Genomic DNA, 21050 nt, shown 5'->3' with positions numbered 1-21050 from the left:
ACTTCCAGCTGGATGCAGGTAAGGGAGGCTGGAGTTGGGTCTACCTCTAGTCAACATACTTTTTGCCACACTTTAATTTTTTTTTTTTTTTTTTTGAGTCAGAAGTCTTTATTTCAAGGTCTCGCCCAGGTGCTTTTTTTTCATTTATTTTTAATTTTTATTTTATATTGGGGTATAGTTGATTAACAATGTTAGTTTCAGGTGTACAGCAGAGTGATTCAGTTATACGTATACACGGATCTATTCTTTTTCAAATTCTTTACCCATTTAGGTTATTACAGAATATTGAGCCGAGTTCCTTGTGCTATACAGTAGGTTCTTGTTGGTTATTTTATTTATTTTTATTTTATTTCTTTTTTTATTATTTATCTTTGGCTGCGTTGGGTCTTCGTTGCTGTGCGCAGGCTTTCTCTAGTTGTGGTGAGCGGGGGCTACTCTTTGTTGCGGTGCCCAGGCATCTCATTGCAGTGGCTTCTCTTGTTGCGGAGCACAGGCTCTAGGCGTGCAGCCCTCAGTAGTTGCGGCACGCGAGCTCAGTAGTGCAGCGCTCGGGTCCTAGAGCACACGGGCTTCAGTAGTTGTGGCGTGCGGGCTCTAGAGCGAAGGCTCAGTAGTAGAGCACATGGGCTTAGTTGCTCTGCATCATGTGGGATCTTCCTGGACCAGGGATTGAACCCATGTCCCCTGCATTGGCAGGTGGATTCTTGACCACTGCACCACCAGGGAAGTCCCTGGTTTTCTATTTTAAATATGGCAGTGTTTACATGTCAATCCCAAATTTGCCATACTTTTAAATGCCAATACTGGGTACGTGAGAGTTACCTGGAGCATTTGTTAAACATCAAGATTTCTAGGCTTCGATTCATGCTTATTAAATTCTCTGGGCATCGCACCGCAGGTACCTCTGATGGGCAGCAGATGTGGATTGACTGCTTTGGAGTGCCTTTATTCCCTTATCCAGCCAATTTTTAACGCATAATAAAGCTGGGGAGGGATTTTTTCATCTGAAAGGTGGTGCTGGTAAATTCTTTGAGCTCAACAGATTCTGAATATCACTAGAAGCCCTGTAAATAAAACTGAATTGAATACGCCTGAAAACCATGTCTTAGGAGATAGGGCACAAGAAATGCCTTTCCTAAGACATTTAAGACAGGAAAACTGTGCAAAGGAGCAATGCATGAGATCTCTAAAGATCTAAAGGAGTGGTTAGACCGGTATTTGAGAGTTCATAAACATAATAAATACATTCAATGGAATCCAAAATAAAGCTTCGTAAATCGGTTACTACAAAATCCTCCAGTGGCCAAATCATTCTCTGCTTGGCCTATTAACGATAGCATAAATTAAGAGGTAGGCAGAGTTCTACTTACTCTTTACAAAGAGCGTTTGAAACTGTGCTTTGTCTTCAGGTATTTGTAAGTCTTTGTTCTTCTTCCACATAACTAAAGCATATCACTTTTTAAAAAATTATTTTTCTTGGACCCGCTATTACTGAATGACCTGAGTTTCCTCCCAAATAAACACTCTCTTGTCGCTGTTAGCGTTTCAGCAGAGTCTCATGCTTTGCTGGCAGCTGCCGCTTGCTGGGATCTGTCAGAGCAGCTCCCATTTCAGCTTCTCATCTGCTTTCTGCAGTAAACGCAGGTGAGACCAGTGGTTACGCAGATAAATCCTGAACTTGTAAGCGTCACTGTTAGGGTCTCACCTTTTCAAAATGGAGCGCATAGGCTTTGTGACAGCTTTATTTCTCGTGGTTCAGTGACTGTCTCCTCCTTGCAACATCAAGAGTGCATAACTAGTCATGTTTGCCAGAGATTATTTTTTCCCGTTCTTTTCTGTTGTGTGTATTTAAACATTAGCTTTTAATATGACTTCATCTCAAGAGAGAAGGATTTGCAAAATTAACTTTTGCACTGACCCCTTAGATTGAAGACGTTACAAAGTACTTCGTAATTTGTGTTTCAGAGTTAGGCGGCTTAAATGAAAAATGACTGGCTCTAAGAGTCTTGACTATTAATTACCTTTGCACGGAACACTTACTACCATGCCTAGATGGGTATTTCAGTAATGCTCTAAAATTGGATAACAGAGAAGCACAAATGAAACCAAGTTCTGATGAAATCTGGGGTAGAGGGGTGGGAGGAAAATATGTCAATGGCACACTGCAGAGGAGAGGTTGTGTGCAGATGAGGGGCTTCTCCATGAAAGGCCAGTACAAATGTTCTTCATGGGTTTTTGAAAGTAGGGGCAAGCCTGTTGATGAGGAATGTCGCTTTCTGGTGCTGCCCAGAAAGCAGGTATGTCTTGGTGGTACGTCCCAGTCACAACACCAAGAATCCAGAAACAAAGACAGCACCTTTTGAATAATTGCAGTTGCCTTTTTCTTCACTCAAGTGAGATACATCTCTCTGTGCCAAGAATTCATACTGCCATTTTTAATGGAGAATGTAAAAGAAAATTGCCAATTTTTTTTAAAGGGGGTACTTAACCAAGTTTAGAAAAGGAAATCTCAGTTGTTGGCGATGTTGACCTGTTTGGGAAACGTGAACCCTGTTTGGCTTTGTCTTCTGGAGGATGGAATATGAGATAATGCTCTTATGCTTTTGGCCCCGAGTACAAGCTATAAATGTGGGTCCTTGGGGATTCTCATTTCTGAGCTTAGTGTATTCCACGTTGCATTATATTTTATCTTAAGGATACACAGGAGCTGTGTGACTTTGGGTTTTTCAGCTGCTACAGCTGTTTCCGTATCAGTAAAATCGGGATATTGCCTGCTTCCTAAGATTTTGGTGAGGCTTTACATTTTGGAAAGTGCCTTGTATAATAAATGGCAGTCTCACAACATGGGAAGAGCAATTACAAGTCGGTAGTATGTAAGTTTTTTATTTACCTTTTTGAAATTTTTTATTTTTACACAGTTTTCTTTTTCTTTTTTTTTTTTTTTGCGGTACGCGAGCCTTTCGCTGCTGCGGCCTCTCCCGTTGCGGAGCACAGGCTCCGGACGCGCAGGCTCAGCGGCCATGGCTCACGGGCCCAGCCGCTCCGCGGCATGTGGGATCTTTCCGGACCGGGGCACGAACCCGCGTCCCCTGCATCGGCAGGCGGACTCTCAACCACTGCGCCACCAGGGAAGCCCTATTTTTACACAATTTTTAAAGGTTATTTTCTATTTACAGTTATTACAAGATATTGGCTATACCCCCCTTGTTGTACAGTACAGCCTTGAGCCTATCCTACACCCAGTAGTTCTTCTACTCCCCCACCTTACACTGCCCCTCCCTCCCTCCCCACTGGTACCCACTAGTTTGTTCTCTGTATGTCTGTGAGTCTGCTGCTTTTCTGTTATCTAGTTGGTTGTATCTTTTAGATTCCATAAGTGACACCATACAGTACTTGTTTTTCTGACTTACTTCACTTAGCATAATGCCCTCCAAGTCCATCCATGTTGCTGCACATGGGAAACTTGCATTCTTTTTTATGTCTGAGTAGTATTGCACGTGTGTGTATATAAAACCTCTTATTTATCCATTCATCTGTTGATGGAGGCATGTTAAAATTTTAACAATTTTAAGGATAATTGTTCTTCAGCCCCTCTGGGCTGAGAGGTGGGAGTAGAGACGGGAAGGGAAGCGAACAGATGCAGTGCTCTGGAGTTGACAAGAGAGAGCTGGTCAGCTCATGTAAGCAAGTTGGTGGGTGATTTCTTCCCTGGGTACTCCAGAGATGACACTGTCACCTCCTGCCCATTTGCAGAGACGAGGGCCAGCTGGACTGTGTGACCTTGACTTCCTGTGATGAAAAATGGCTGATGGGTGAAGTGGCGGCCAAAGGATGCGCAGGACCTGGTTACTGGGGAGGGGCTGAGGGGCAAAGTGCCTAGAAAGAAGGGCACTGCCTTGGAGCATGTCTCTGAGGGCCCCAGAGAGGCCCTCTTCTGGACCACTGGCCTCCTTAAATGAGCGCTCACTGCCGGTATCACCTTGTGATGCACATTCTCCTTACATCCCCACTCCCCCCACAATCTGCCCATAAAATAACAATGGCACCAGGGTCCCTTTTTTTAAGTGAAATTTTCTTCTATTTATGAAAATAACATATGATAGTTACACAATTCTAAAGTACTCAGAAAAAGAAAAAAAAAAAAATCCTGAGACTACAGAGCCAAAGCCAACTGCCTTGTCTTGACTTTGATGCCTGCAGAAACGCTGCTGATGCAAACCCAGGTTGTGAAGGGACTCCGAGTAAGTCATCTTATAAAGTGTAACCTAAAGCTCAGAAGTTGTTCCTAACTAGGCAGTTTAAATGCTCCTTTGATGAAGGGTCATTAAAAATGTTATCTGCATGTTCTCCACCGACAGTGTAGATACTTTATTAAACATTAATATGTTTAAGTGTTCTATTACATATTAAACAAAAGAGTCAGTTTATTTTTGTATATGAGTGTATACTCTGTATTTTAGTTACACCATGTAAATTGGAACGTTCAGATTAATTATGGTGCTGTCTCCAGTGCTCTATCCATGTGAATTCTGCCTCTGTATTCAACCAGCAGCAAAAATCAGGACTGTTTAACTTTTGTGGCTATCACAATAGTGTACATAATGGTATATATTAACTTAAAAACTTCTCATCAGTAAATAATCTTTTCTCCCAGGGAATGAAACGTCCTTATGCTTAGTCAAAGCCTCGTAAATATGTTTAAAACAAAAAGAGAAAAGGCTAAGCTGATTTAGCAAAATAATATATGAGTAGCCATGAGGAACAAGCCTTTATGCCTTATTATTTTTTATCACCTTCCCTTGTGTTGTCCCCTTTCTCCCCAGGTCCAGATTATGTCAAACAGAGATTTCAGGAAGGTGTAGATGCTAAAGAAAATCCAGAAGAAAAGGTCCCGGAAAAGCCACCTACACCAAAGGAATCTCCCCATTTTTATCGCAAAGGCACGACACCCCCGGCGTCTCCCGAGGCAAGTCCCAAACAAGGTGGCTCTCCCTCCCCAAAGCCCGTGAAGAAGCAGAATCCCAGCTCAGGGGCCAGACTCAACCAAGACAAAAGGAGTGCAGCCGAGGAGCAGGTGACGGCCACCGTCAATAAGCCCTTGACCTCCAAGGCTTCCACGAAGGAGGTGGGAGCGGCTGTGCCCCACTCCAGGTACTCTGGCCGTCACCACGTCCCTAACCCCAGTAACGGGGAGCTGCACTCTCAGTATCACGGCTACTACGTGAAACTGAACGCCCCCCAGTACCCCCCGGAGGACGTGGAAGAAGAGGAAGGGCCAAGCCAGTCTTCCTCGGCGCTGGTGCACAAGCCATCGCCCAACAGGTGGAGTCCCCCTAAATCTGTGACAAAACCAGTTGCCAAAGAAAGCAAAGCTGAGCCAAAAGCTAAGAAGTCTGAACTTGCTATACCAAAGAATCCAGCAAGCAACGATTCGTGCCCTTTGGAAAAAGAAGCCAATTCGGTAAGTTGTGCAAGACGTGTTTTTCTCTCACTTCTGCTCCTTTTGGTTCTTTCGGGTGGCAGCGTGGGGCATCTGCGCCTTGATGATGACGATTTGCACCTAGGCTTAGCAAAAGTCCCCGGGAGCACCGGGCTGTGTAGAGTAGAGCCTAGCACTGGTAGCTTGAGCCACGATGGGCTCTCGGGCAGAAATTCCTCTGTGCTCACTCGGCCAACCCTCAGGCTTCATGCAGGCAGGCTGACGTGACTAGCTTGTTGCAGCTCCACTTTTACAAGCCTTTACCAGCACTTCTTGGTGAGCTTCATGGTAGCTGTTGAATTCCCTGGCGGTCCAGTGGTTAGGACTCTGCACTTTTGTTCCCGGTGGATTTAAGGTTCTTTCTTCGTTGTGAAAGAATTCGGAGACAAAGTGATAGATTTATTTAGAGAAAAACACACTCCACAGACAGAGTGTGGGCCATCTTGGAAGGCAAGAGGCTTTGAAATATGGGGTGGTTCATTTTTATGGGCTGGTAATTTCATAGGCTAATGAGTGGATTATTCCAACTTTTGGGCAAGGGGCGGGGATTTCCAGGAATTGGGTCACCACCCACTTTTTGACCTTTTATGGTTGGCCTCGGAACTGTCATGGCACTGGTGGATGTGTCATTTAGCATATGGTGATACATTACAATGAGCATGTAATGAGGCTTAAGGTCTTCTGGAAGTCAAATCTTCTGCCATCTTGGACCTAGTTGGTTCTAACCAGTCTTTGTCATGTACTGTGGCTACACCATTCTTTTAAAGGTTGTGCCCTGCCCCCTTCTCTCCTGTTTCACTTTCATTGCTGCAGGCCAGGGTTCGATCCCTGGTCAGGGTACTAAGATCCCACAAGCTGTGAGGCACCACCAAAAAAACAAGGACTACATGGTAGCTGTCTTATTAGCTCTGGCTGCTATAACAAAACTACCCTAGACTGGGTGGTCTAAACAGCAAACATTTATTTCTCACAGTTCTGAAGGCTCAGGAGTCCCAAGATCAAGGCACCAGCAGATTCAGTGTCTGGTGAGAAGCCACTTACTTCCTGGTCCATAGAACACAGGCCGTCTTCTCCCTGTGTCCTCACAGGACTGAGAGGAAACAAGCTCTCCGGCGTCTCTTCTTGGAAGGGCACTAATCCCATCCTGAGGGCTCCACCCTCATAAGCTGATTCTCTCCCAAAGGTTCCACCTCCAAATACCATCACATTGGGGGTTAGGGCTTCAGTGGATGAATTTGGGGGCAGGGGATAGATCCAAATATGCAGTCCATAACAATAGCTAATTCTGAGGGCTGGGAAGGAATCATGGCCCACCTGTCCCCTGCGCTCTAACCAGGAGGAGGGCTCCACTGCCATTTGCTAAGTCCTTAACCTGCCTTTTGACTCTGCACCCACAATGGTCAGCATCTTTAGACAAAAGAACATCTTTTCTAACTATTACGAATTATTCTCATAAATAGTGTGGATTTTATTTAATGGCCAGGCTTTGCAGCTAGAACTTTTTCTTTCCCATATGAGAAGTGAAATTTTTCAACTGTTTAAGAAAATCACTTTGGTCTTCTAACTCCTCCAAGTGTCCGTTCTCCTAAAATTTCAGTTTTCTGGTGGATGCTAGTTTTATTATGAGTCTGGAGCATTTAAGGTTTTTGTTATTCAACCAGAAAGCTTTCAGTTATTGATAAATACCAACATTCTCATTCCATGAGATTTGTTAATGATAAAAGGAATTAGTATTTTATCAAATTCTGTAGAATTTATAAAATCTGAAGCTAAGTAAAAAGCTGACTGATCTGTTGACCTAGTCATATGCCTTTGGAAAAGGGAGGAAGCCATAGCCAACCCAGTACTTACTAGTAATTTCAGAAACATATTTGCATAAAGGTGTGGATTAATATTTTGGCCAACAATACATCCATCAGTTTCTTACCTTTAAGAAAAAATTTTTCTTACTGTTCTATCTACTCATAGGGTTAGACATTGCAATTCATTTTTTAATTAACTTATATTTGAAATTTTCTAGGTTTATTTTGCTAATATCTATCAACACAGGTTCCCACCTTTTTAAAATTCTCACCATTTTAATTATCTAAATATGAATAATTATCTAAATATGAATAAATCAGGTTAACATGATTGACTTTCTGAGAGTCAACCTCCATATAGATAAATGGTTTTCAAAACAACAACTTTGAGACTGTTCAGTGAGCATTCATCTTTTAAAATATTTTAACACTGGTATGTCAGTATCCTGATATTATAACTGTCCGTGCTAATATCATCACTACTGAATTTGCTAAATGTGATAACTCACTTCTTATTTGGCTTTCAGCATTTATAGCCATAGGTTAATAAAGCCTCACATACGTATTAGTGTTGGTTTGCCTGATTTACAAAGGGGAAATTCAGGCAATGCAAGGCTATTATCGTTTATACCTTTGGGTACCCAGTAGTGGGGTTCAGTTGATTTCCAGAACTCCCCAAGGGGAAGTGTGTGCCCCAGTGTTCCTCATATTAGATGAGTTACCTAGTAGTCTTTCTGTATAAACGTTACTAATAGGTATATTTGGTAAATTCACAGCCTTCTTGTTTAGAAACAGCATCTGTCTTAACGAATGTGCAAAGCAGTCAGATTCTGGGAGTTGGCCAAGCATCGTGCAGCTCTGCAGGCTGGTCTCTAGGGTTCCCCTAAACACCCCAAGAGAGAAGGGAGGCCAGCAGCTCTGCACCTCTGTCGGGAGCTGGAAGGCAGGACTGAGTTGGCACCTTCGTGCGGAGAGTTTCACAATTAACCTTCTCTTCCTAAATAACATAAAGCTGCCTCTCACACCCCTTATAACTGTTTTCTTCACAGAGAGTTAGGAAGTGACAAAATGATCCTAAAGGTAGGCAGTGAATGGCCTTTAAAACAAAAGAGCACTGCATACAATTTCGAGGTAAAAAGACACTGTGTAAGTCAGAAGTTTACAAATAACAATGTGGAAATTCATGGCAGAGTTCACACTGAAGCAGACATTTGAGGGGAAGCAGACTGAATCCACCTTTGTGAGAGATCCACCTTGAGTCAGCATCACCACGTGTAGGGTGGCTGACCAAACAACCTGCACAATTTTAGTCAGCCAGCTTGCTGAGACAGTGTAGGCTAGTGGCTAGCGGTATGGCCTCTGGCGCCAGACTTCACAGGTTCACATCCCAGCTGTGTTACTTACCAGCTCGATGACCTTAGGCGAGTTTCTTGACTGCTCTGTGACTTGATTTTTTCATCTGTACCTGTATCAAGGGTTGTGGTAAAGATTAAATGAGTTGATACTTTATAAAGTTCTCAGCACAGTGCCTAGCACAAAGTAAGTATTCCAAGAGCATTGACTGTTACTGAGTTTGTCTTAACACTAGTTGAAGCATACATAGTTCATAAATACTCCAGTAGGTTTTGACCCACCCTCAGGATCACCCTGGATATCGATCGCCCAGAAATCCAGAGAGACTCTTCTGGGACACAGGCTGACACTTAGGGGAAGGGAAGCCCTGGCAAGGATCACTCTGCAACGTCCCTTCAGTCTGTGACTCCTGTGGACTCAATTCTATGGGATGCCAGGATTTTTTGTAGGATTTTGCGGTGTGGCAGCTTGGCTAGGAGGCAGTAGAGGTTATCTTTAGAACCTTATCATCAAACAGGCTAGTGAGGAGTCTTCTCTTTAGGAATCTCAACTCCTGAAAACTACCTGCACTTTTTCTCTTAGCAGTTACACCGATCAGCCTCAGAGTTTGAGATTTACCCGACCTTTCTTCTGAATTGTCGTAAAACCACAGTCAATAAATACATATAATTAAACTTTGCTTTTTCCATGTTTTTGGAGACGTTTGAGGTTTAACATAAACTATATTAACTCTTCAGAAAATTCTTCACAATTTTAAATGAGCGATAATATCTTGAAGAAAAAACTTTTGCGTTAGAACGTCTTTCCATATTTTGACTTCCTGCGCTTTATTTTCTAACTGCCTGAAAGTTTCTTCCAAACAAGACTCGCACTTTGCCCTGCCACAGCTTCTTTTATTACACCTGTCCCAGTCCGTCTTGAAAATCAAGACTGATTTTTTTTTTTCATTTTGCTATTTTAAGCTACAACTGGCCACCACAGTCATATTTAGGAGACTTCACCTTAAAGCTTTCCACCCTGTACCCAGCCCAGGTATCTGAAGAGCACAGAGGTCACTGACGTCTTGGTATCTGCCTATTAAACATAGCATCCCAGAATTTATTTTTTACCTGGTTGCTGTTTGAGTCTTTTATTGCTGGTTTACCCCTCATCTTCACTGAGTCATCTTTAAGAATAGCTTTATATAATGGAGCTATACTAGTAGGAGAAATATACATGTGTTTGTATATTAGAATATATACGAGAAATACATGTTCAGTAGTGTTAGGTATATAAATATATACACACACACACAAGCCCAAAATACTAACCAATTCAAAAAGGTTAGATGAATTCATAGAACCTTATAAGGATTTATGAAATGGGAGTTAAAGGTCCAGGCACACCTTAAGTCTTTGAAAGTAGCTTTACTGAAGGTACTCTTATTGTTCCGCTTTCCTAGCGTCCGTGTAAGTCACTGAACTCCATTGTATTGCTCTGACCCTGTTACTTTTCCTCATCTTCTTTCATATCACTGTCTTTAGGAATTACGAAAAGAAATCCACTAACCCAAAAGAGTTGAGACGATCCCAAAATTCTTAACACATTCATGGCAAGATCTAATCAGTTTGTCAGTTTGTGTAGTAATAGCATTTCCTTAACCTCCATGCTGAGTAATAACGTTGAAAGATCATCTCAATTATTTTCTGAGTTTCCTACATTATTTATATGTTCTAAGTTAACCATGATTGAGGAGTTACATAGGTTTAGAACACAGCTCTACTAAAAGAACCATTGGTCATTATCAAGATTTGATGTTTTTCTGATACTACAGTATCATAGGATGTAGATGAAAATGCCATTTTAAAGAAGTTGATGGGAAATTATTTTGAAACTAAGGCCTGTGGGTTTAATGGAGATAAAAAGAACATGTAGCTCTGAAGTGAACAGACTAAAGTTTAATCCCAGTTCTAATTTGTTCAAACTGGCTTGAGTAACCTTGGGCAAGACATTTACCCTCTCGGAGCTTTGTAAAATGGAACTAATGGTCACCGTGAAGAAGTAAGTGTTGTTTGTTTTCCTCCCATTTACTTGGGGTTTAGGAACTAGGCTTTTTCTTCTTCCTAACAGTCCCTACCTCAAGGGCACCCATTTTTATTCCTCCTCTCTCTCACCCTGATTTTATTAATCACCCTGTTCCTCATTTAATACAGTGACTGTATCAGTTCAACCACCACCTCCATAGCACTTGGAAAAGTACCAAAAGATTGGTTTTCATTAAATATTGGTTGCCTGGATGAATCGGGCAGCCCTTATGTGTGGGTATAGAGTGGTCAACAAGGCAGCGCCCCTGTGGAACTCAGTCTAGGGGGAAAGATGACAGTTAACAAGAAACGACAGTAAAGTGTGAAGCATTAGGGTAAAGAACAGGGTACTCTGACCTCTACCAACCTCTACCAACCTCTACCAAGGAGGTTGTGACCTCATCCAGAAAGGAGGTGTCCTTGAAGGATATGAGACTCAAGCCCTAGGTCCTGCGAGATAAGCACTGGACCAGTGGCAGTTCCGGTCTCCCTTGCTCACTTACCCACCCCTCCCCCCCCCAAAAAAAAATCACATCAATACGACATTTGAGGACTCTGACCCAGTTTCACTGTTGTCTCATTGGATAGTCAAATATAGTACAACTGTTTCCTCATCTGTAGAATGAGAATAAAACTACCTACCCAACCTCTCTTATGGCAAGTTTTAGAACATTTTAGAACACTTTTAATGCTACTTAAGAATTAGACACTATTTTAATAGTAAATACCAAGATCGCATCTTTGTAATAAAGATGGCCAAGCACAGGCAGATCTAAAATGATGGGTCATATAAGGTTTCTTTGTTTTTTCTTTTAAAAAAAAAAAAAGTAAATTTTGGGTACCTTGGGCTATGTGGTATTTATTTATAGCAGTATTTGGCAAAATAGGACTCTGATTTGTTAAAATGTAACCTGATTTCTGAAACGTTAAAATGTAACCTGATTTCTGAAACGTTGTGGCTTTAAGCAGAGGACTTAAAAATTAGACCTGCACAGTAATTTCTGAGAGGGCTCAATTTCCCACTTGCAGCTTTTACCTTAAGGAAGGGACAGTATCCAAAAAGAAAACCAGGAAAAGCAAGAGTCAAAGAACCTCATTTTGAGTTTTTCCTAAACTTTTCCAGAGCAGCCTCATTGCGGATTTCACTCTCCCCTTCTAACTGCCTTTATGAGGAAATGATTCTTCTTTATCCGACAACTTACATACACCTTAACAAAAATGCGTATCTAATTCCCATCACTTTTTAAACCCTTAATGGTGAGCTGTGTCTCACCCAGACTGTTGCCCAGTGTTTCGAGGTGAAGTCGATTATTTTTTAAGTCGTGTTCTAGGTTTAATCAAGACTGGATTCATCTTTAAGTGAAAGTTCAGAGATGGCTCCATTTAAATACAGCCTAGCTATTTTTAGTTTATACCTTTTGGAACTGCCGTCATTCTTCATACCTTATTTACTGCAACTGTGTTGGGTCTTTTTAAATATTTCTGGTAATTGGTTCTGTGAGCTAATTTATCTACTGCTGTTAACATGGAAAAGTGACACTTGTTTTGTTCTGTTTCGTTTCCAGGGCCCTAATTCAATCATGATTGTCCTTGTCATGCTGTTGAATATCGGGTTGGCCATTCTTTTTGTTCACTTTCTAACTTGATTGGAATTAGGAAAGGTAAGAACGGCCTTAATTTCTCTATAAAATCACAATATATAACATTTTTTTCCCCATATTCAGATTTTTTTTTTTTAACAACTACGTATTGTCCTTCACTTTAATTTTGGCTGTGCCTGAATGTGATTCAACATAGTTACTCAATGATATAACTATTTTGACCCTTCAGTGAAGTCATGACAACTAGCGGTGTTAGCCCACAGTTCTCTGCGGTGGTGTCATCAGCCCTTTAAATGGCACACCCCAGTCAGACTCAGACACAGGGAAGCAGGCTTGGAATTAGGATGGGATCACCAGAGAGAGAGAGAGAGAGAGAGAGATGAAACTTGGGAAATTCAGCCGGAGGACCCGTTCGGTCCCCCTGGGAATGCTTTGGGGGTCCTCTGGGAGCTGAAGCAAGCAGCCATGTTGGAGAGCAAAACTTAATAATCATTCTTTTTTAAAATCTGCTGAAGCAGCCCCATCCGGCGAAGTTCTTGGCATTGGCTACTCCATCTGTCCTAGCAGAGTGTGACTAAACTGGAAATGTATGGAGCTGCATTTTTTTTTTTTTTTTTTTGATGGAAGTCAACAGCTGCCTTACTATTTTACCATCTGACGATTCTAGTAGGGAGCTGGGGAAACAAACGACTGCCCGAGGAATGCGGTCGGAGGACTGTGTTGCTGTGGCCGTGGTTCCAGCATTCACTCCTGTCTCATTAGAAGAAGTAGGTAGCCGCAGCACTCACCAGTCTTATGCCATGACCTGCTGCTTTCTCATCTCCTGGAACGTCCCGGGAGAGAAGGTTTCGTTGGCTAGTGCACGATTATGTTCATTTCTGCTGTTTATTTAAATCCAATGTATAGTCATCTTCAACATGCGGTCCCGGCTGGCTGAAGCACATGTGTCGCATCTCAAGGAAAAGAAACAACAGAATGCTAGAGAAAATGTGTTTATTTTGATAGCAATACATCATTCTTCGTGTCGTTTAGTCTTCCTAAACCTGTAAAAGGCTATTTAAAAGTTAGCAATTTGAAAGGCATTACACCTACCTAAAAATAATTTAACTTTAAACATTTTTAACACTACTGAGATGAATTATTTACGCACTTAGGAGGTGCTAAATTGTAAAAGCTGAAAGACAAGAGAATTCTAAGAAGTAGAGTCAAAACGTTGCATGGATTGCAGTAATCGGTGTTTAAAGGATTCAGTTTCATTGCTGACGTACTTTGCCAACCAAATAAAATCTTGTCAGTAGCTATGTTAATTCCCATGAAAGTTAAGCAAGATGCTATTAATAACTGCTCTTTTTTTTTTTTTTCCCCCAAACTTAAATTTTTGTTGAAAACGTTCAGGTAGAGCATAAAGCTTTGTTAAAATCAGTGCTTCTCAATTTTACGCCTTTCATGTTTTTCAAAGTCCTTTTGTAATTGTATTTCACATTTTAAAGGCTTAGACAATTTTTAAGTATCTGTCTTTTGCAGTCCTTTGTTATTCTGACATAATCTGATTTTTTTGCTGTTTTATAATTTATTCTTTATTACTCAGAAGCATGCTTAGAGAAACTACGTGGTCTTTATAAAAATACTTATTTAAAAAGAAAATCAGGGGAGGTAAGTTATCTGTCCAATCTTGGTAAAGACGTTACTGAGGAGAGGGAGCTCTTCCTAAACATTTTCACGATCTGCATGGTTTAATCCGATTCTTTTTACCTTATCTGCTACTGTTCCGACGCAGAAGAGACAATTCCCGTATTAGCACAGGTGTGGACTGCATGCTTTGTCACCTGCAGGGCAGTAACGCAGTGGTGTTTTTCGCAGAAGTACATATATGTTGAGAATCCTGGGTGTGACCAATATGGAATAAAGAAGAAAGCAGAAAGAGAGCAAATGAAAATTACAACTTGTATATTTATTTATTTTTTACATTTTGCTTTGACTTTTAAATTTAGGAAGTATACGTTTTTCCCCAAGAAACGTTTCAGTTCCTGTGTCAGTCTCAATATTCTCACTGCTCCTTCCTCACCCCATCGCTCTTCATGCTGGGAAAGCTGATTTTTTAAAAAAATTAAATAAAATATTTAATCTTAAGTGTTTATTTCGAATGTGTAATGCTTTGGAAAATAATGGGTAACAGATAATAAAGGATATGTTTATAAAGTGAGCATGTTGGTTCCATTTATAAATGTATGTATGATTTATAAGCTTTTTTAAAAACAAAGCTCAAATTGTTGGTATTTTTCTAAAACGTGCACAGCTGTATTTTACATGAAAGGCTCTTTCTAATGGGTTGTTATACTGTGCTCTACATTTTGGACAGCACATGAAGTCTGCCAATGTACTTAATAAAACATGACTTTGTTTATTTAAAGTTTCTTGCTGTGAAAAAGAACTCCCTACCTGCGAGTTCCGTTATTTATAATCCTTGAAACCAAAATGTATAATGTACAGTTTTCACAACTGTATCTGCTCTAATAAAAAAGTTGGTTATTAATAAAGTTGCAGGTGTGTTTCCTTTATGAGTAAATTACCGTCTTGAGTTATGTGGAATTTTTGGCTGGTGACGGTGGCGAAAGAAAGATCTGCTGAGAAATTAATAATAGAAATGGGGGGGGGGGCAGTGCTCAAAGAACCCACCTGGCAGAAGGTCTTACGCTGCACCATTAAGTTTTTTCTTCGTCTCTTTCATCTTAGGCCTTTGGAATCATTTTGCAAAGTAAGATTCATCGCTCTGCTTTACTGCCTTCGTTAATTGTATTAGTGCCTTATCCCGGGTTTTGAGTCTGCTCCTGTTTTTAAGGAAAACTTAAAGATGAAGTAAGTCTCTCCTGCGTGGGCACTTTTCAGTTACAGTTTTCTGACCATTGTGGCCCAAAGAAATTACTATGTTGCTCTGGCCTCTGCTGCGTAGGTCCAAACTGCAGCTGAATAAACTTGCTTTCGCTAGAACCTGCAGCCTTTGAAGCCATCCTCGGTGCTGGCCTCGGCTGGCTCCAAGCATCAGCAGGCAGCCTGTGAAGTACAATAAATGGACCTTCTCCAGAAAAGCTTCCTACGGAGCTGCCACAGCGCTTTTAAATTCCCAAGTTAGCCACTCCTGTTGAGGGCTGAGGTATCGAAGACCCCCACGTACGCAACGCCCAGTTATCGCCTCTAGGTGTTAACGGATTTATCAACTCACGTGATTCATCTCCTAGCAAATCCTAAGGGAACAGAACACAGGACAGACTACTTTGGAGCAGGCGGGAGAAGCACAGGGTGCTAGAAAGATTATTGACTCCAGATTCGTGTCCAAACCACGTGTTTTGGGGCTGAAGCCAAAGCTAGGGTGAAGACCGTGTGGTTGGGAGAGATCTGGAAAATATTCTGCGTGCCCTTTTCGTACAATAGCTATTCCAAGAGTCGTGGCGAGCAGCTCCCTGGGCTCAACCTGTGCACTCGCAGCCCTCCCCCAGGCTTTGCAAAGCGGTGTAGGCTCTTCTCTCCAACTTCATAGGCAGCTGTGGACGTGGCGTATTCTGCCAGGACAGTGTAAAGCTCCATCAGGCCGTGTTCGATTATCCCAGGTGTGTCAATTATCTATGTCCAGCATGTCCTACTTACCCCCAAAGTACCAGAAAGGACTTAGGATTCTGTCATAGCCTCTACAGGGGTCTGACATATGGGAGTAGGAGAAAATATCAGCGTATATAGAATGCAGTGAATATGGATGAAGTTTTGGCTGTGGTCACGATCGATGGAGGATTCTTCTCTAATCTGTGTCCCTGGTTTCCTCATCTGTAAAATGGGTAGAACCACAGCACTGACCTCATAGGAGGAGGAGATGAGCTTATTTACCTTAAGTGCTTAGTACAGTACCTGGCGCACAGGAACTGCTTCGTACATGTTAGCCTTTACTAACTGGAAGAACTAGGGGAAAATTTAATTCCTGTCTCAAACACATTAAAAAATGTATAGTAAGATCCCACTAAAGGCCTCTTTATAAAGGTTAATTATGCCATAGGTCATATGATGTTCCTTAGTGGTAGTCATTGAGTCTCTCTCACTGTGAAAATCGAAGGCCACACTTAGAGAGCTCCGTCTCTACACTAAAATGTGATTTTCAATATAGTAGGATACGAGACATTCGCTTTACACAAAGAACTTCCTCGTCTCATTAGAGTCTTACAAGGTCCCTGTGAACGATTTCCTGCAGGTAAATGACTCGCCCAAGGTCATGTAGCCAAAAAGTTACGAATATTTGTATCAGAGTCCCAGATATGACTCTAAATGCTGTGCTTTTTCATTTCACATATTGACTAGCATTATTCCAGACTGTCATACTGATCAGCCATGAACGGGCAGAAAATACGACGAAATTCAAGGTAACAGTGTGGGTTGAAAGAGCCCATTTCCGTCAGTTCCTGAATGCTACTCAGTTGATGTAACTATAACAGAGTCTATCAAAAGTTCTGAATAAGGTACTTAAAATCCTAAATGTTAAGTGTATTCAAGTTTCATAACTTTTAGTTAGGTATTTAAATAAGATGATTTTTGAACCTTAAAAAACACTAAATATTATTAATAAACGTTTAGTTCTTAAGTGCTATCTTGCTTGGTATTTTGGAGTGAGAGGCATATTACAAATGAACTTGGTGTGGGGTTGTGTTTGAACCTGATCTCTAGGATTAACCCAGAAACTGCACATAGAAGGCCTAAAAGATTTAGATGTATATCACGATGTCCTTTTGAACACTTTATCTTCGTGTTCCATAGAATTGCCTTGGTATTCTCTCGAATCCCAAGTCTCATTTAGGTAAACTATTAGTAGAATTAACACAGAAAGTGAGGGCCAGAGGTTTGGTCAGCTAGTGATTGATAAGGCTGTTTGCTTACTGTGGTGAAGAGTATTATCCATCTTTGAAAAGAATTTTGGAGAGAGGGTGTGGAGGCAGAGATAAAATCAGTGGAAGATGACTACAACGTTGATGTACAAGTCTTTCCTTGTCTGCATCCTTGTCCCAAGCAAACTCATTCATGAAATAATCGAGAACAATACTGAACATTCGGTGGAATTCCTGACGATATTTGCTTCAGGGAAAGCAGTGGAAGAGGGCTTTAGTTTAAGACTATGTGTATCACATTCCTGCCACTTATTGCACATATTTGAAAGAAAAGGATCTGATAGTTAAGTATCACGTCCCTAACTCAGTAAAAGTGGAGGCAAAAGTGAGAAGCCACAGAGTCATCTAATTTTCTCATGTTCTAGGCATGTTTTAACAATCGCTCTGACCACTAGAGCAAATACCTAGAAATCAGGTAGCTGTTTCTGAAGGAAGGTGATAAAGGCCAAGAAGATGCTCAAATGTAGCATCGTTGTGGAGCTAAGGGATGGTGGACCCCATCACCTAAGAACTAGACGTGGCATTTGAAAAGCAGTTTTAAATCGGATAATTGAGCCAAATAAAAGGAGAGGTCAGAAACCTACAAATCCATACAATATTCAAAAGGATAAACAAGTATCACTTAAGTCTGTCGTTACTCATCAATCCGCTGAAACCAAGCAAGAATTTGGGAAATAATCTCAACACAAGAAAGCACTAAAGAACGAAACATTTGTGCTTCAGATAAAAGTTTGGTGTTAACTACATCCAGCTGGTTTTGTCAGGATACAACAAGTAATGTGAGGAATTCTTAATTTTTTTTAAATTTCTCATTGTGCACTAAGAATATTTCCTTACTAGAATTTTTGTGCATTGAATTATCTTTCCATTTTTTTTCTAATAATCATGTCCATTTTTTCCTTCACAAAAGAGTATTACTAACCAGAATAGATCCTAGAAGACTATATGTTAAAGTTTTTATTGGTTTACTCTATAAATTTACCTGTATTTGTGTTGACTTCCAAAGACTACCTGAGTAAAATTATAAAGGAAGTATTCGAAACCTATTTGCTGCCCTGCTCCAGGCCCTCAGGAGTTTTCACGCTACCTGTGTGTTCAGTACACTGTCCAATGCCCTGTGCCCCGGGAGACCCCAGCTCTCCATCTCACCTAGACACACACAACGCGCCAGCTTAGACACACACAACGCACCAGTGCAGTCTGACAAACAGGTCAGCTTAACTGAGGATGTTAATTCAAACAGAGAAGCACAAGGCGGCCTCAAAAGCGGGCACATCACTTTCTCAGATGCAGTTTTATGAAACCAGCGACACTTCGTTTTGAGTCATCCCCATATTCATAGGATATGCCAACACCAAACATCTCATGTCCATTTTGGGACCCTCTAAGGATGGTTTTGGTGTCTGTAAAATGGGAACAATAATATCTGCCTCACAGTGTTTTTGTAAGAATCAAAATAGGTAACTTAAGTCAGGAGAGGTTACAAGAGGTTAGGAGGCTAGGAGAGGCACCTGGTAGACTCTCAACATATAGCAGGTACGATTACACTTAACACTTTCACCTTTCTTAGCAGTGTTTACTTATTCCTTCATTAATAAACTTCTAGGCCCAAGATGGACTCTTTTCTTGCCAAGGGTACCAGTTCAGCAAACCAAAACGTAGATAACTTTCTAGTCCCTGCTCTGCCTGACCAGAAACGCGATATATACGGTCAGCCAATCAACCCCCAAACACCAAGCCAACCTAGACCTTCTCACCCCAAACAAAGTTGACTCTGTGGCTCCAGCCAATTAGATATGTTCTGTTTCTCTTTTCCTTGTTCTTTATTCTTTATCCGATAAAAGCTTCCTACCTTCTGCCCCATTTTGCAATTCTCCAAAAGAAAACTATGCCTCATCAAGTGTAAAATAAAGTTTGTTTGTATCACCTAAATTATTTTCTTTATTGTTCATGATTACTCAATTCATGTTTGTTTACATTCACTGAAATTCTTTGGCTATTAAGTATCAGGTCCTGCCCGAAGGAATGTATCTGCATAGAGAATCAGCTGTACTTTAAATCATTTAAATGAGTTCCTTATGAAAAGCAAAGGGCAGACAGTTAAAAATCAAAGCTTATAATGATCATCAGGTTTACTGGTGAGTATTGATGCGTTTCTCCTAAGAAGCTTAGGGATATTTAATAATACGGAACACTCATTATATACACTAGGTACAACTATTCATTAGTGTCTATTAATCACAGAAACTTTATAATAAAAGATACAGTTAAGGCGTACTAGAAACGAGCTTGACAGAGGCTTGCCAGAGAGAGTGATGACACTCTTGGCTGTAGGAGCCAGCTTCCTGATCCATGTAGAGCGTCAAGATTTTCACTGATAACACAGAAGTGTGTTAATGGGCCCCGCTATTATGTTTAATCTCTGTGGTTATGAACACAGGCAAGTGGCTGTGCCTTTAAATTAAAATATACTTAATCAGAAATAACAGCATGGCAAAAACAGCATCATGTCAGATCTCCCAGAGCTCAGTAGTTAGTGTAGCATCCATTAGTTTATAAGTTCTGTCATTAATATTTATAGAAAAAGAACGGAAAAGAGGGTAGGAAGGTATCTGCTCTAAGCCGGTGGATAGCCACGTCCAGATAGCTTATCTCAAACCCTGCATTAAGCTAGTGGTTGCTTTTCTCCAAAGGGTAACAGGAAACAGTTCTCCTCTTGAAACACTGCATTCACTATTTTAAGGAAAACCTCACATTAGATGAAAGTCACCTTCTGGGACTTTAAATAGCTTTTATATCATTAAACACTTTTTTTTCCCCTCTCACCAAATCTCATTCTATATTTACCACAGCAGGAAGGAGACTTGCAGTGGTTCTTAAACTTGAACGAGCCTTAGAATCACCTGGATGTCAAACGCTGCTGAGTCCCACAACAGTTTCTGATTGAGTAGGTCAGGGTTTCTGCATTTCTAACGTGTTCCCAAGTGATGCAGATGCTGCTGGCCAGGGGACCATACTTTGAGAACCACTGCTGTATGTAATGAAGCACTACACATGTATCAATCACCAACTACAGCCAAGACCCTTGGCTTGGCTGTGTGTGTGGTGTGGCAAAGAGAAGACAGAAGAGTGAAAAAGAATACATGCATACCTAATGTGTGTAGAGCAATCATGTTATTTGATCCTTAAAACAACTCTGGGAACTACAAAGCGCTCTCCCCATTTTGCATACGAGAAAACCAAGGCCCAGAGGGGTGGAGAGAATTGTTTAACAAAACACAGCTGATAGAGAGCAGAGCCAAGACTCCCAGCCAGGTGCCTCTGGCTCCAAGTCCTGGATATCCCTTCCCCTACCTCTCAGCGGCTCTCTCCTCTGGCCACCAAGAGATTAGAACACAGGGCGCAGGTGGAGAGCCCTTCTGGCTGCCATCAGGCAAGACAACATTGGAGGTTGAGTCCTCAGGATTAGTTGGGATGAAACACTGACGTCTCAGGCATTTTCTATTACATGAATGAGAGTCATTCTCAGATCCATGTAGTAGTTTATCTATAGATATATCTCTCAAACCAGATATGAAATTGGACCTCATTCTCTAAGATTTGCACGCTCAGAAACTTCCGTTTTATCAGACAGTGCTCACATTTGCAAACTACACATAACTCCCTCTGTCCATCTGTGTAGACTTTCTCCCCTCGTCTTAACAGAAGAATGAAACTACGCAGTTAAAGATGATGACAGTGTCCGCACTTACAGATTCCGTCCTGTCCAGCCGACCTTCCTCAGAGACCACCAGGCTAGAAGAGGAAGCTCAGTTTTCACAGAGAAGACA

The 21050-nt window shown here is 41.3% G+C and overlaps 1 protein-coding gene and 1 long non-coding RNA gene across 3 annotated transcripts in view; one reads left to right on the top strand and one right to left on the bottom strand.

Annotated features, from left to right (window-relative positions):
- JPH1 (junctophilin 1) overlaps positions 1-14835 on the top strand; it is a 78928-nt gene extending 64093 nt beyond the window's left edge. The window contains exons 4-5 of one of the 2 annotated variants that reach the window (XM_024765737.1): positions 4824-5461; positions 12263-14835. In XM_024765737.1, the coding sequence (XP_024621505.1) occupies positions 4824-5461; positions 12263-12343 (719 nt within the window). In that variant the 3' untranslated portion in view covers positions 12344-14835. Of the gene's footprint in view, positions 1-4823; positions 6037-12262 lie in introns of those variants that run through there. The other variant, XM_024765736.1, reaches the window with a different exon arrangement.
- The window catches only part of LOC112413696 (uncharacterized), a 140764-nt gene continuing 127694 nt past the window's right edge, over positions 7981-21050 (bottom strand). The window contains exons 2-5 of the long non-coding RNA XR_003006021.1: positions 14975-15126; positions 14051-14180; positions 13087-13251; positions 7981-8746 (exon numbers count right to left, since the gene is read on the bottom strand). This is a non-coding gene — a long non-coding RNA (uncharacterized LOC112413696). The remainder of the gene's footprint in view (positions 8747-13086; positions 13252-14050; positions 14181-14974; positions 15127-21050) is intronic.

This window comes from Neophocaena asiaeorientalis, unplaced genomic scaffold, assembly GCF_003031525.2.
Source record: "Neophocaena asiaeorientalis asiaeorientalis breed wild unplaced genomic scaffold, Neophocaena_asiaeorientalis_V1.1 scaffold417, whole genome shotgun sequence".
Lineage (NCBI taxonomy): Eukaryota > Metazoa > Chordata > Mammalia > Artiodactyla > Phocoenidae > Neophocaena > Neophocaena asiaeorientalis.
Note: the sequence above shows the minus strand (reverse complement) of the source record. Positions and strands in the feature narration are given on the sequence as shown.